The sequence below is a fragment of the Labrus bergylta genome, chromosome 1, assembly GCF_963930695.1.
Source record: "Labrus bergylta chromosome 1, fLabBer1.1, whole genome shotgun sequence".
NCBI classification, from domain to species: Eukaryota; Metazoa; Chordata; class Actinopteri; order Labriformes; family Labridae; genus Labrus; species Labrus bergylta.
This window is the reverse complement of record NC_089195.1, coordinates 12,998,949-13,012,878: the sequence shown is the minus strand read 5'-3', so window position 1 is coordinate 13,012,878 and position 13,930 is coordinate 12,998,949. Positions and strand designations below refer to the sequence as shown.

Genomic DNA, 13,930 nt, shown 5'->3' with positions numbered 1-13,930 from the left:
CTGAGCTCCTTTACTTTAAACTCTTGTTAACGAGGTCATCTCTCCGTCCTCAGATTACCGTGTACTTCTATTAAATCTGGTGTGGGAGCATAACCCAGCCCGAGGTTGGGGTCTATTGACATGTCAGTTGTTTACCGTCGCTGCTGCATGAACAGAGTGTTGTTGGTCAGTGGAGCGGCCCGCTTATTCAGTGGCCGGGCTCGAGACACTCTGTTATTGTTTGGGCACATTGAGTGGGCTGGAAATGTTTTTGGGACACAGAAATGAGCAGGCAACAAGAACCATGGAGGGAATTTAACCCCATGGCCGTGCTTTGTCCTTCTTCATTCTTGGAGGGGTTGCAGTAAATATTCATCCTTCAAAACACGGCACACAAACTGATTTTGTATTTATACTTGTATTTGTATGTACTTGTATTTAATATTGCAGTCAGAAGATAATACAAGAACTTAGTTGTCAATCAATCAGCCCATTGGAAACAAGGCGTGTGAAACTTGACTAAGATAAGATAACCCTTTATTGATTTATTTATTTAAGAACATCCTGGAACAGAAAGTGTTGAACTTGGAGTGACATGAGGGAAAGCAGCCATAGGACGGACTCGAACCCGGGCCACCTGCCTGGAGGACTGCAGCCTCTGTACATGGGGCATGTGCACTAACCACCAGGTCACCAGTGCCATAACAGTTTGATTTGATTAATTTGATCTCAAAATGTGGAGTTGACGGTCTGATCGCAGAGGTAAATGTAACACATGGGTGAAAACCTGCACAATACCTGCAGGACTGACAAGCGTCACCGTGCAAACACATGAAGCGATGCAGGATAAAAAAAAAAACAGCGCTATAAGCGTTGGCGCTGAAGTTCAGTTTCAGTTTTACTTTTGTAAAGACAGATTTAAACAGCGGTTTTGAAATAGAGACATCAAATCCAGCTTAGAATCATCAGCTGACTTTCCTTTCCAACTCAGTGCATCTGCATGTAAAAACTGTGTGTCCCTGAAAGCATCGCTGAACGCGGCCTGCTGTGTTTGCTGAGACGAGGCTTCAATGGTTGGAAGCATCAAGTGCAAATGAAGCAAAGGCAAATTGATATCCAGCCTTCCATTTTCTAATCTGCATATCCATTGCTTTGAGGATGAAGAGAATTATGTCAGCAAGGTTGAATTACATTATAGGAAAGTTTGCATGGAGACTCTGGTTACAGGACTGAGAGAGTTTATGACTTTCAGTCTGACAATCAAGAGGTATTTCAGAGATCTGCATGTATACGTCCTATTTTATTCAATGTCTTAAATTTATACTTAAAGCATGTTCTGTGTGATAAACATCGGTGCCTTCATATTTTGCTGCAGATTTAGAAGCAAAGCTCTGCATAACCATTCAAACCCGTACAAGCGCACACGTTCATTTACAAAACAGTAGTCGCTTGCATACATCTCAGAGCTGCTTTACAAATGAACATGCATTTCTTACTTTGTCATCTATTGTAAAAATCTATATTCTTCTATGATTCTTTTTCCCATCCCATGATCTGCATCCACTTTTTTAATAATTATTTTCTGCTCATTCCTAATTTTTTACTCCATCATGTTCCGATGTAAACTTTTCTTTTTTATCGTTTCTCAGGCATCCACGTTCTATTGGACTTTTGATGGCCTGATTGTAGAAAAGGGACAGTGGATAGAGTCAGAAACCAGGGAGAGAGAGAGAGAGGGGAGTGACATGAGGGAAAGCAGCCACAGGTCGGATTCGAATCAGGGCCGCCTGCCTGGAAGACTGCAGCCTCTGTACATGGGGCATGTGCACTAACCACCAGGTCACCAGCGCCCTAACAGTTTGATTTGATTCATTTGATCTCAAAATGTGGAGTTTCCAGTCTGATTGCAGAGGTAAATGTAACGCACCATTAGCAGCACAAGAGTGAGTGCTGTCAGATAGGGCCCCCTTCGGAGGGTTTCTGACTGTCATTGCAAACTTTTGCACCCCAAGATGTTGCCTGCCTTGGCCATTGACAAGCAGCACCTCAGCCCTTTTCAAACATGGACTTAAAAAAAATCAAGACATCACAGAAAGTGTGCTCTTATTGTTATTGTTATGTTGCTTTGTTTGTCTGTATATATTTTTTATATCTTTGAAATTTGTAAATACAATTAAAAGTAATATCCTAGTGCTTATACATCATGAAAAGGATCCTAATTGAGATTTCAATTAGTACCAATGCATTCCATTGCCTTAAAGGAGCCGTAGAGAAACTCATGCACTTCTTCGGCGTTGAGGTGTCACTGGCCCTTTAAGAGATGTTTTGACTCCGCACGTGCTTTCCTTATATGGCTGCAGCATCAAACGGTGACCGCTAGTTACCTCTGCTGCTGCTCTCCTCTGCTCGGCTGCGCATCGAGCTGCGCTATAAAAGCCTGCTGGAGGAAAAAAAAAACTGTTTTCGTTAGACACTGAGACCCAGAACAGAGGAGCACCGCGGAGGAGAGAATTTAACTCACAAGTTTTTAACTTCTTTTGGACAAGGATTCTCATTTGATGACAGAAACAGAGAGTGGATATTCACAGCGTTCAGGATAAAGGTCGGTGAGTTTTTTTTAAGGGTTTTCTTCTGTGGGGGTTGATTTTGACTTTCTTTGTTGGCTCAACAAAGAGATGTATGTCATCGTGTTAAAGATAATACATTTTCACACCACTATTTTTTCATGGTATGCCATTTTTTGTTGTTTTCATGTTGGGTTTAAGTGTTTAAAAGCATGCAACAATTAAATCTTCTCCCGAATTCGCTACTTTTATTTTTTTTAATTTTTTGTCTTCTTATCGTCGCTAAATTTGACATAAATGTGGATATGGCGACATGATAGTTTATCTTGAAGGCAACGCCGTTGTTAAAGTGAAATGACAAGTTTTGCCCTTGTTGGTTTTTGCCTTTTTATTACGTCTGAAGTATCCTCTCTTCCACCGTCTGCGACTATAGGACCAGTGTCAAGTTAACCACAGTCAAACACGGAACTTCCGGTTGGGGTTCATAAAACAAAAGGTTTTAAGTTGCAGCTTCTTAACTTCGCTTTTAATTTGAGCGTTTATTAAGACATTGAGAAATTAAATACAACCTCTATTTTCATTCTTAATTGTGGCTTTTCAGCTTACCTACACCACTTTTTCTATCTTTGAGTTTATTTGCCCTTTAAGTGATTTAGCCTATTTGTGAGTCACATTTGTTGCAGCTTTATTCTGAAAGGGCATGTTCCTTACATGTAGTCTCATTTCTGATGGCTTGATTGTGTTGTGTCTCAGCATCGACTGTAACCTCGACTCGAGAGAACAATGAAACTCAAGTAAAGAAGTCAATCACAGAGATGAAGAGCTTCTTTATAAATATGTCGTGATGTTGTAAATATGTCGCCTTAATTAACCCCTTTATGATTCTGACCATTGACGGGATGTCTTTAATTTCGAAATGCTCTTTTTTCGACATTCAGAGAAGTCATAAAGTGGTTTTAATGTTTTCATTGAGTGTGTGTCTGTAGTGTTGGAGCAACGTCGAGGAAATTGTTTCCTCTCTTTGTTTCTGTTTTCCATTATCCTCTTTTTTTTTCTTGTAAAGCATCGACGCTCAAAACGTTTTTTTCCCAGATTGACAAAATGAAAATGTCTCTTTTTTTACCCCCAAATCGTTTTTATTTTTTATTTGATTTATTTTGAATAACCTGTCGTGTGTGCTCCGAAATCAATGAAGACACAGATGTGCAGGGGGAAAAAACAAACCCTGTATGAATGTGCTATATAACACGTGAGCGAGAAATGATGGTAAACAAGTATTAAAAAAAGAGGCCGTACATGTGTTTGCCACTAGAGGCGCTGTGGCTCTGCACCATTTGGGCTCAGCAGAGAGAGAGAGAGAGCGTCTCTCTCATCTCTGCAGAACAGAAGATGTGTTTTCATCACCGTGTTTACCTAAACTCCGATCAGCCGCACAGAGGAGGAAACTCGACAGAAAACGAGTAAAAATCATCTCACTGTAAAACTGCAATTAAACACGAGTAGAATCAAGCGCGCGCACATTGCATGACATCAAGTTTTTTGTTTTTTTTTCAGTGGGTAATAACCATGTAAACATGATGTCATTCATCAGACGACGAAGGGGGGCAACTGAAGAGCCACAGCTTCATTTAGCAATTAATTGATATTTTTTTTAAAACGACACCATCCGGATTAAAATCATTCAATGTGTAAAAAAGCTTTCTTTTTATACAATCTGATCACCCACGTCTTCAGCAACATTGTAAACAGCCATATGTGAATGTAGGAGGTGTTATGGTAGCTCAGTCTTTTCATTGGATCAGTGCAGTGAAGTAGTCGCCTATGCTGTGTTAATCTGTGCATCATTTCCACGTCGTCCTGTGCATCTTTCATCCAGTCACGGAGACGGTTGTGTTATATTTAAATACATGTGTCAGTCAGGTATTACAGTTTAATATGTGCCCTGTATGCTGTCATTAAAATAGGTGAGTCATAACAGATGTGCCAGTACAGCCGATGAGGTTCATCGGTCACCGTTGTTTGTTCATCACAAAGTTCCTGTTGGTTTTTGTATTGCAACATTTCATGCATACCAGTGGATTTAGGCTGTGTGATGCTGCCAAGTCCACGCAAGGGGGGAACATTCAGGTTTTTATGTTGGGTTAATAGAACAAAAGGTCAAATGTTGACTGTTAGCCGCACATCTGTTGAGACAAAAACAACTTTAATGTCTTTTTGAACATCCCTTACAGCTATTATGTAACACCAGAACACATAAATTAAGGCTGCCGTGTAATAAAAGAGTCTCAGCCTCCGTGTAATTCAAGCCTGCTGGGGGTTACATGAGAATATAGTGTCATGATTAAATGAGAAAATGTGGCATAAAACTGAAGGCTTGTTTAAATATGGCAGCACGGTGGGGTTTTTTTAGGCGTAGACTGTGTCCTTGACATAACTGTGCTATCATCCCACTCTCTTTGACAAACAATCAGCTTTATTCTGCACAAAGGTCACTTAAAAAAAATAAGCAGGACAGCCTTAAATTCAGGCCAACTAAAGTTAACCATCAAACCCAGTCGAGCCTCCAACATTAGTAACAGTGGTACATGTTAAAGGAACTTTAGACACGGATGTTCCTTTGCGCCCATAAATTAATTCAATGAATTTTTGTGCTGCTGTTCTTAATGAGTTTGATACGGTCGCTCATGGCCTCCTCATTCACACTCTGTAATATTTATTCTGACTCCACTGCTTGTAAATAGTTCCATAAATTACATCTCCGATAGATTAAGGTCCTGACACACCAAGCAGAACTGGTGGCGTCACTTTTGTCTTGGCCAAAAAGTTGCACTTGAACACACCGCAAAGACTACAGCCGACGGCCAACCGTTCTGCGCATGCCTGAGAGGAAATAACTAATAAATAGATAAATGAAACATGCAAACAGCTGACGATCTCCTTGGTGTGTCTGGGCCTTTACATTGTGCAAGACAGGAGATAGTCAGAGTTTCGACTACTAACAAGTAGTGTTCCACAGGGCTCCATCCTGGGACATCAATAGTTTCTGCCATTTTCAGATTGCCAGTTGAAGGCGGGATACTTGCGCCCCTGTAATGCCTCGCCTGCCATATGTAGCCATTTTCCGAGTGTTATTTTACAATCTTTGTATTGATTCCGCAACAGCTGAATATTTGTGTCCCAATCTGTGAATTCCCCGTTGCTTGACGGCGTTGTGGAAGCACGATGTGTAGAGAAACAGCGGGAACTCCACATGTACATACACTTGGAAAAGCAGACACACTGCGGACTACGCCGATCCCGTCTCTGTAAACATTCAAGTCGTGACCTTATAATCCTTGTGTGCTGTAACCCGTGTTGACCTTAATATAGGAGTTAAGAGTCTCAGTGTTGAGTCACTGGACGGGTTTTTGAAAACAGTGGTTTTATTAACTACCCAGATAACAAAGTGATCATTTTTTCAAGAAGCACCCGCTCAATGGCATTTTGTTGTCTTCTTTGGCGTAATGGGAGGATGTGGTGCTGTGATCCTACTGGTTACATAAAACAAAGTCAGATCACCAATCGGAGGACTTTTGAATCTGCAAACAGGGCAAACAAATACGCCGAAATGTGTGCACCCCACACATGTTGACATACGGGATGAATCACCTGCTATCCAGTAAATCTGACAAAGCAGAGTGGCTGATTGAGTTAAAGATTTTTTCTGTGTTTGATGTCCCTCTGATTAATGTTATTTAACCCTTTAATTGTGATTAATCAGTGGGTGGGGTCTTTAGCTAAGATTGATTGATTTACATGAAGTGTTGGGGGTGGAGCGCTGAGGTGTCGTCTAGGTGAGAAAAGGCTGATGAAAGGTGTCCAGCTTCCCTAAAAAAACTGCCCACCACCCACTCATCCTTCCAGTCGGAGATCAGTGTGAACTTTGGACAGATGAGTCTATATCAGGTGGACCAGAATTTGCAGCGTTTAGCAGCTTTCCTCAGTCATCGGTCGACCTGTTGCGCTGGTTGTTGCTGAATTGCTTTCGGCTGGTTCTTTGATTCAGAGAGGGACACTTTTGATCTAAAAGGTGTGATCATAACTGTGGACCTGGTAACTCTGTCTGATAACACTCTCTGCTGCTCTTGTGTTTGGACATTGTGGTTTTGTTTCTCAGCTGTTGCATGCATTTGGTTATAGTTTGCTGATGTAATGAGTCTCTGTTCTGTTTTCACATCAGCTTTGTGCGTCACTGTTTTTTTTGTGTTTTTTTTGCATTAACCACATCTCACTGCTGATGGGGTTGAATCTCTTACATAGCCGGGAAAGTGTGTATTTCATGTCGTAGGCTTGACCATCTTGTTTTGTGTCTTCACAGTGGGGAGCTGGAGCGTACTCAGTGAGGTTGGGAAGACGACGTCAACATGGCCGTCTCCACTCAGCTGGGTTTACTGCTTTGGAAGAACTTCACCTACAGACGGAGACAGACAGTAAGTAGACGTTTTAAACTGAGTTATGAGAACAATAGAATGACTTCTAATCTCATCCTGCTTTGTACTTGAATTTGTTTTCTTTGGGAAAAAGTAATGAAGGCAGTTTTTGTTGCTTCTTTTTGTTCTGACACAGACCTTGGGCAGCGTTTACAGGCCTCACTTTTTTGGGGGGGGGGCTTTTTTTTACACCTTTACTTAGAGACAGAACGGTGGATAGAGTCAGAATGGGCGAGCCCACCCATCTGGAGGACTAGCCTCCGTACATGGGGCGCGCACTCACCCCTAGGTCATACAATTTCAGTCTGTTTTGTCACCAGCTAAAAACTCCTCACAGGAGCTTTAACACAAAAATAAACATTTGTATTTAAATCTCTTTGTCATGAGACTCAAACATTATCCGACTTTCTACACCACCAGAGAGAATAAAAAAACTTAAAGGCAAACATTTTTATTTATCTGTTGTCAATATTTCCCCCGGCATACTTTCTCATAAGCAAATTTACTCTGAACCGCTTTTCCTGTATGTTGGTTTTTAGGATATTACAAACAAGGTTGTCACAATGTGAGAATTTAAAACTTTTTTTATGATACCAGTAAAAAAAATCGCATGATATTGATGTCCTATAGGGACCAAATACTGAGCGATTTCTTGATTTGAATAGCAGGAAAATGCAAACAAACTCCTTTGTAGTTGGTGGAGCCTAGTTGGTGGAGCCTAGTGGGTAGAGCGCATGCCCCATGTGGTCAGAGGCCGAAGTCCTCGATAGCGTGCACTCTTAAACCTAACCTGTGGCTCACTCTCTCCCTCTTATTTCTGACTCTGTCTACTGTCCTCTCTCTACTGAAAAGTCCTTAAATTGTTCAAATATGATGCCAACTTATTCATACAGTTTAGACCGTGCTCTGTCGTTTTCCTTCGCTGCAGCTTTCAGTTTAAAAAAATGATCTAAAAGTTTTGGTACTTTTTGATTCTATGGATCATAAAAATGACACAGATTGTTTCCTTGGTATTTCAAAAGTATCAAACACATCTTGACATCCTCGTGTCAAAGAGTCCGTAGATGTCCTCATTGAATATGATGACTGCAGCCATGGAAGTGATGTCATCGTCCTCCGAGCCACATGGACGGGAAAGCTTCACGTTTTACAGACTCCTGTGACTCAGTCAAAGACGTGAGGATGACACATCCTCACGTCCAGTTACCGCCTTGTTGCCCACACGCTCTCAGATTTATGTAAATCAGGATGCCGTCTGGCTACAGCATACTGAGGACACTCATCTGCATACAATGAAGCCGTCTGACCATCAAGCAGAAACCTCTTCCTCAGAGTGACGGCTGCTTGACACTCAGTCCAGTGACTCCCAACAAAGAGATCCAGTGCGTTCTCTAAGACAGTGACTTTATTCTTTATCCCCGCGCTGCACGTCTGCTGGGCTGTTTAAGGCCGGGAACAGATGGACAAGTCATAGTCCTCTAAACCCTGCAGACCTCTCCCTGTCTCGTGCTGTCTCCCCTTATTAACCCACATACTCTTTACCCGGTCTCATGGTGGGATTACAGTTGACTAGGGACGACAGCTGACCCCCCCCCCCCCCCCCTCCTCTCACACAAAACTCGGGGTGTTTTTTTCTTCTAATAAAGCAGAAGGGATTACCTTAGCTGAACTGACTGTGCACAAAAACTTCAAAGCAAAAATTAAACACGGCGAGATTAAAGATTTTTTTTTTTACCCCCCAAAGAGTGAATTTTATTTAGCTAGATGAATGTTTCTCATCACGCCTTGTTGTCTTTGTCTTCTCAGATCCAGCTGCTGATTGAGATCATCTGGCCTCTCTTCATCTTCTTCATCCTGATCTCGGTCCGAATCCATTATCCTCCCTACGAGCAGCATGAATGTAAGCTTCAAAGAAATCACATTTGCATATTTTGCATCGCAGCCGAGAGCTGAAATTAACTTAAAAATACAAAAGAGTCAAGGAGTGACTTTTGATTTTCATGTATTATCTGTCGGGTATCTCTACCTCCACCTCAACACCAGTATGTTTTAAACTCTCATCATGATTATGAGATTATCTTTTTTCCACTTTTTGAAGGCTTTTTCTGTTCGTTTATTTTTGATAGTGTGTCCCACTTCCAGGAAAGATCAACATGTTTTTGTTACAGACGGATCAGATCCGTTTGTTAACATTTGTTTGCTCTGCGTGGACTCGTGACAGGACCTTCAGCTCCTGGAAAAAAGAGAGTTGTTGCTCAACTCAAGCTCAGTTAGTTTCACAACTACGACCGCGTTTCAGCTCAACAAGATTATCAACTGCTCGACATCAAAAAACACCCGACCAGCATTTACAGCTTTTCCTTCTCCTGCGGGACGTTCAGTATTTATCTCAACTCCAGATGTTGACATCTAATGTGTGACGCTTTAATTCTTTAGACATGACTTCCTGTTCAAGTCACATGTGAGTGGGCTCCTTTAAAGGCTTTATATGTGATTTTTTTGTTCCAGCAGATGTCGCCCTTGAGCACCAGCATGAAACCAAAACAACTTGCGCTGCATTGTTGTGTTAGCATGCTAATGCTAGCAATCTTTATTATGTTTGTATCTTCACACTGCATGTAAATTTACCCGAAATGACTGTGATCTACAAACGCAGTTAAGCAGTGAGTACAGTATGTTATTCTTCTTTTCTCTAGTCCCTCAATTAAACAACTTTTATACATGAGGGGAGGAGTCGGCCGGCCGTCCCGGCGATGTAAACAAAGTGAAGATATGACTCGGAAAACTCAGAAAGCATCACAGACAGTGGGACTCAGGTGTTACACCCTTTGTAGACAGCCATGATTCACAGAGTTATTTTCAGAGGATATACTTGATTTCTATTACATTTAAGTGTGAAAATCGCATATAAAGCCTTTAAAGAGATTTTTAATGAGCCCAGCAGGATCTCAGTCGTACTGAAGTCAGAGATTTTCACATTAGCCCCCCTAAAAAAAAACTCCTGAAAAACATATTTCCCGAGTTGTTTCTCCAGTCTGACAGGGGGAGGGGGAAAGACATGACATGAAAGAGGACGCTCTGTTGGTCATGACTATCGCGAGAAAGTCCATCAAATTTTTTTTGCCTTAATATTAATATTTTTTTTGTGCCTTTATTGGAGAGATAGGACAGTGAATAGAGTCTGAAATCAACAGTGAGGAGGTTCCTGGATTGAATCCCCGTCTGACAGGAGAACACAGCTCGTTAGGTTAACTGGTGACTCTAAATTGCTTGTAGGTGTGAATGTGAGTGTGGCTGGTTGTCTGTCTCTATATGTCAGCCCTGTGATTGGCTAGTGACCAGTCCAGGCTGTAACGACAGCTCCAGCCCCCCGCGACCCTGAACAGTAAAAGCAGTATAGATAATAGATGGATGGATGCCGTAAAGAAGATGGATCAAGTGTTCTCATGGACTCTTTATGAGTTTTCATGTAATTGTTTTGTGGAGTACTGAACTAGTTTGTCTTTCTGGAGCAGAATCATAAATACCAGAGACACTTATCGCTTCAGTATATGAGCGAGTTACCATCAGTAAACGGCAGCAGTAGCAGTGAAGCCGTCTGATAAGACTCAAATAGTCGTAAAGATAGCATGCTCATTAAAGCTGGCTCCCAAGGAAATGTGGATGTGATGGTTGGTGTACCATAGTTTTTTTCACAGCTCACCCTCCCTGGAAATCCTTTTCTGTGTTTGGTAATGTTCACGTTTCTTCTTCTCTCTCTCTCTCTCTCTCTCTCTAGGCCATTTCCCCAACAAGGCCATGCCGTCAGCGGGAACCCTCCCCTGGGTTCAAGGCATCATCTGCAACGCCAACAACCCCTGCTTCCGTAACCCCACGCCCGGCGAGACTCCCGGGGTGGTGGGAAACTTTAATGATTCTATGTGAGTATCCTGGCCCCCTCCTGAATACTCAAACGTGTGCAAAAAAACCTAACCATGAATCCTTAAAAAAAAAAAAATACACGAGATCTTCTCAGACAAGCGGATGTGAACCAGTGCGTCTTATGTCGTGTTTTTCTCGTCTCTCTTGAAACATCAGAATCTCCCGACTGTTCATCGACGCCAAGAAGATCCTGCTGTTCTCTCAGAACGATAAGAGCTATGAGGGCTACAAAGGACTGCTGAGGGCTCTGAGGAAGCTGCAGAAGAACACAGCTCGTAAGGACAAACCTCTTCTGCTTATGTCCTGCTGTATGATGACTTCATTTCATTTCATTTTCATTTTTTTTTATTTCTTCCGTATATGTCAAAAAACACAACAGAATAAAAAAGGATTCACAATTTATCCCATCCATGTACGGAAAGGAGCAGGGAGAAGAATACATCTTATTTTGCCTGCCCCTTATTTAAAAAAAAAACAAGAAATATTTGGATGGTCTGTCCAATTACAATCTCTTGGCAATGAATACCAGGCCAACATAAAACAAATCTGACTATTCAATCTTCACTTCCACATAAATATGAAGGAAAACACACACAAAACACACTAACTGCTTATTTCATACAGTCTGATAACATTTTCTTAAACTGAAATATCTGAACACAGCCCTTCAAATCATTCTGAACGATCTCCCAGTCCGATCATTGTCTGATATGTTCCTCATCCGATCAGAATTAAGGAACACTCCTACACAGCTGTGCATGCAGATGATATAACTGTGTCAGTGACTCACACCTACAGTTTACTCTCACATTATCTCCTAATGATTCACAGCTCACTGCATGTTTATGTTCATGACAACAAACTCCCAATCATGTTATTACGTAGGTGAGAGTCTCTCCTGCGTATCGGTTGTTCAGCTGCCTAAAAAAGGTTTCCTCACAATCAGAATCAAAATCAGAATCGGGGTTTATTGCCAAGTACATTTACACATACAAGGAATTTGACTTGGTGTATTGGTGCTAAACAATTAACAAGGAAATAAAGCAGAACTAGCAACAACTTAAATAATACAGTATAAGAAGCTATTACAATATATAAAATATAATTAAAAAATGTAAAATATAAAAACTTAAAATAAAAAACACAAAATGTACAAAAGGTGCAATATAGGAGCTGTGCAGTGGACTGTGAGAAAAAAAAAAATCTCTAACCCACAAGATGGACGTTCTCTTTTATGTTGCGATATTCCCAGACGTTTCTCTCTTGAAATGGAGAATGCTTATTGCAAGACCGAGCCTAACTTCTAAAGAGTTTGGCGGGGTGAAACATGTGAATACAAACAGAATTTGATGATATGCAAAACACTGAAACCAGATATTACCATCAGACTGTGCTGCCCTCACAACCACCGCCGTCCTCCTAATGCACGGCCTGCTCTGACCGCCACCTCAGCGGGGAGGAAGTGTGAACAACAGCAACGCGAGAAATACAAAGGAAAAATCCTTCCTGCATATTATCCTATATTCTCTTTTTGTAAAGCGTCTCGAGATAACACTTGCTATGAATTGGCGCTACACTAATAATGATGGATTGATATTGAATTAAAAACGGCACATAGACGAATGATGAAACTGACAAAAACGTCATGTCAACGCATTTTGAGTTTTCTTTACCTCACGTCTTACCTCAGGAGTCCCCCCCCCCCCCCAGCCAGGTCAGGAGAATCTCCGGGCTTCACAGTGTTTTTCTCAAATCTTCACATTCTGTTTTTATATACAATTTACACAACGTCACAACTTTTAGGAAATGGTCTTGTGGTTGTAATCTCTTGAATCATTAGCGATCAATGAGTTCAGAAGAAGAAACTGATTAGTGTCTTGTTGAAAAGTTCAAAGTGGCTTGTAAAGGTCAGCTTAGCAGTGAAGAAAGAGAAGCTGGCGTTGGCTTTAGCAGCTGTTATCTCTGCCCACCAGCTGTGGTGGGACTCCAGCTCCCAGCAGCCAGTGGGTGTTGTACTTTCCTGTGACTGTGTGCCAGTGCTGGTGCTACAGAACAAAACTAAATGATGCACCAACCCCGGCACAGTCGTCATACAATCGCTGCACAGATCTGCTAGAAGACGCGGCGTCCTTCTCACAGGAATGCGGCCGCTTCCTGTCTGTGAGGAACTCTCTCTCTCTCTCTCTGCGCAACATGTTCAGTGGTTATCTTACATGTCAACACTGGGATTTGTTTATTTAACATTTGGAAATGGAAAGAGGGAGAGGGAGAGTTTCACCATCCTGACATCGGCTGTTTTGGAACAGGGAAAGGTCATCTTTCAGAATAACATCTTTGTCGACTGACTCGATCACAACGACCTGAAAAAAAAGAAAGCTGCGTTACGATCTTTACTGTGATTAAAGAGGACATATTCTCCCCCTTTTCAAACATTTCAAACAGTCCCCTGTGGTCTAAATGAAACATCTGTGCTGTGCTTTGGTCAAAATATAAGATGAATCAAGCACCAGAGGAGGTTTGTGACCCTGTATAAACCAGCTCTCTTAGAACGCTCTGTTTTGGTGTGTGTGTCTCTTTAAATGCTAAGAGCCCCCCCTGAGTTTTCCCCGTAGACATCAATTTTCTGTAGCGATAATAGAAATGGAGGATCTGCTCAAAAGTTTTGTTCTACGCTGGGGGTGGAGTCCATGGGTGGAGATACCAGGGGAGGGGAGGGGATTTTTTTTACCAGAATCCCACTGTGACATCACAAGGAAAGAAAATTTGAAACGAAGCATTTTTTTCTGTGTTGTAAGACTTATGCAGACCACAAACAAAGGACTGGATGTGTTTATTTCACATTTTCTGGGTCAGTAGACACTCAGGTTACCCAAATATATGTTCAACAACACTGTAGAAGTGGATTTTAACTTAAAGAGGAGCGGGGGAACAGTAAACACATGTGAGGAAACTGTTGACCTCATTTATGTGCTGTAAGAAATAACAGCCTTGTAATTA

At 41.6% G+C, this 13,930-nt stretch overlaps 1 protein-coding gene across 4 annotated transcripts in view; it reads left to right on the top strand.

Moving 5' to 3' along the window:
• The first annotated feature begins 2,430 nt into the window (after positions 1–2,430).
• Positions 2,431–13,930, top strand: part of LOC109998063 (phospholipid-transporting ATPase ABCA1-like) — a 45,859-nt gene continuing 34,359 nt past the window's right edge. For 2 of the 4 annotated variants that reach the window (XM_065954431.1, XM_020652795.2), the window contains exons 1-5: positions 2,431–2,581; positions 6,901–7,012; positions 8,819–8,912; positions 10,791–10,932; positions 11,090–11,208. In XM_065954431.1, the coding sequence (XP_065810503.1) occupies positions 6,947–7,012; positions 8,819–8,912; positions 10,791–10,932; positions 11,090–11,208 (421 nt within the window). In that variant the 5' untranslated portion in view covers positions 2,431–2,581; positions 6,901–6,946. Of the gene's footprint in view, positions 2,586–6,459; positions 6,613–6,900; positions 7,013–8,818; positions 8,913–10,790; positions 10,933–11,089; positions 11,209–13,930 lie in introns of those variants that run through there. The other 2 variants (XM_065954430.1, XM_065954428.1) reach the window with 2 other exon arrangements.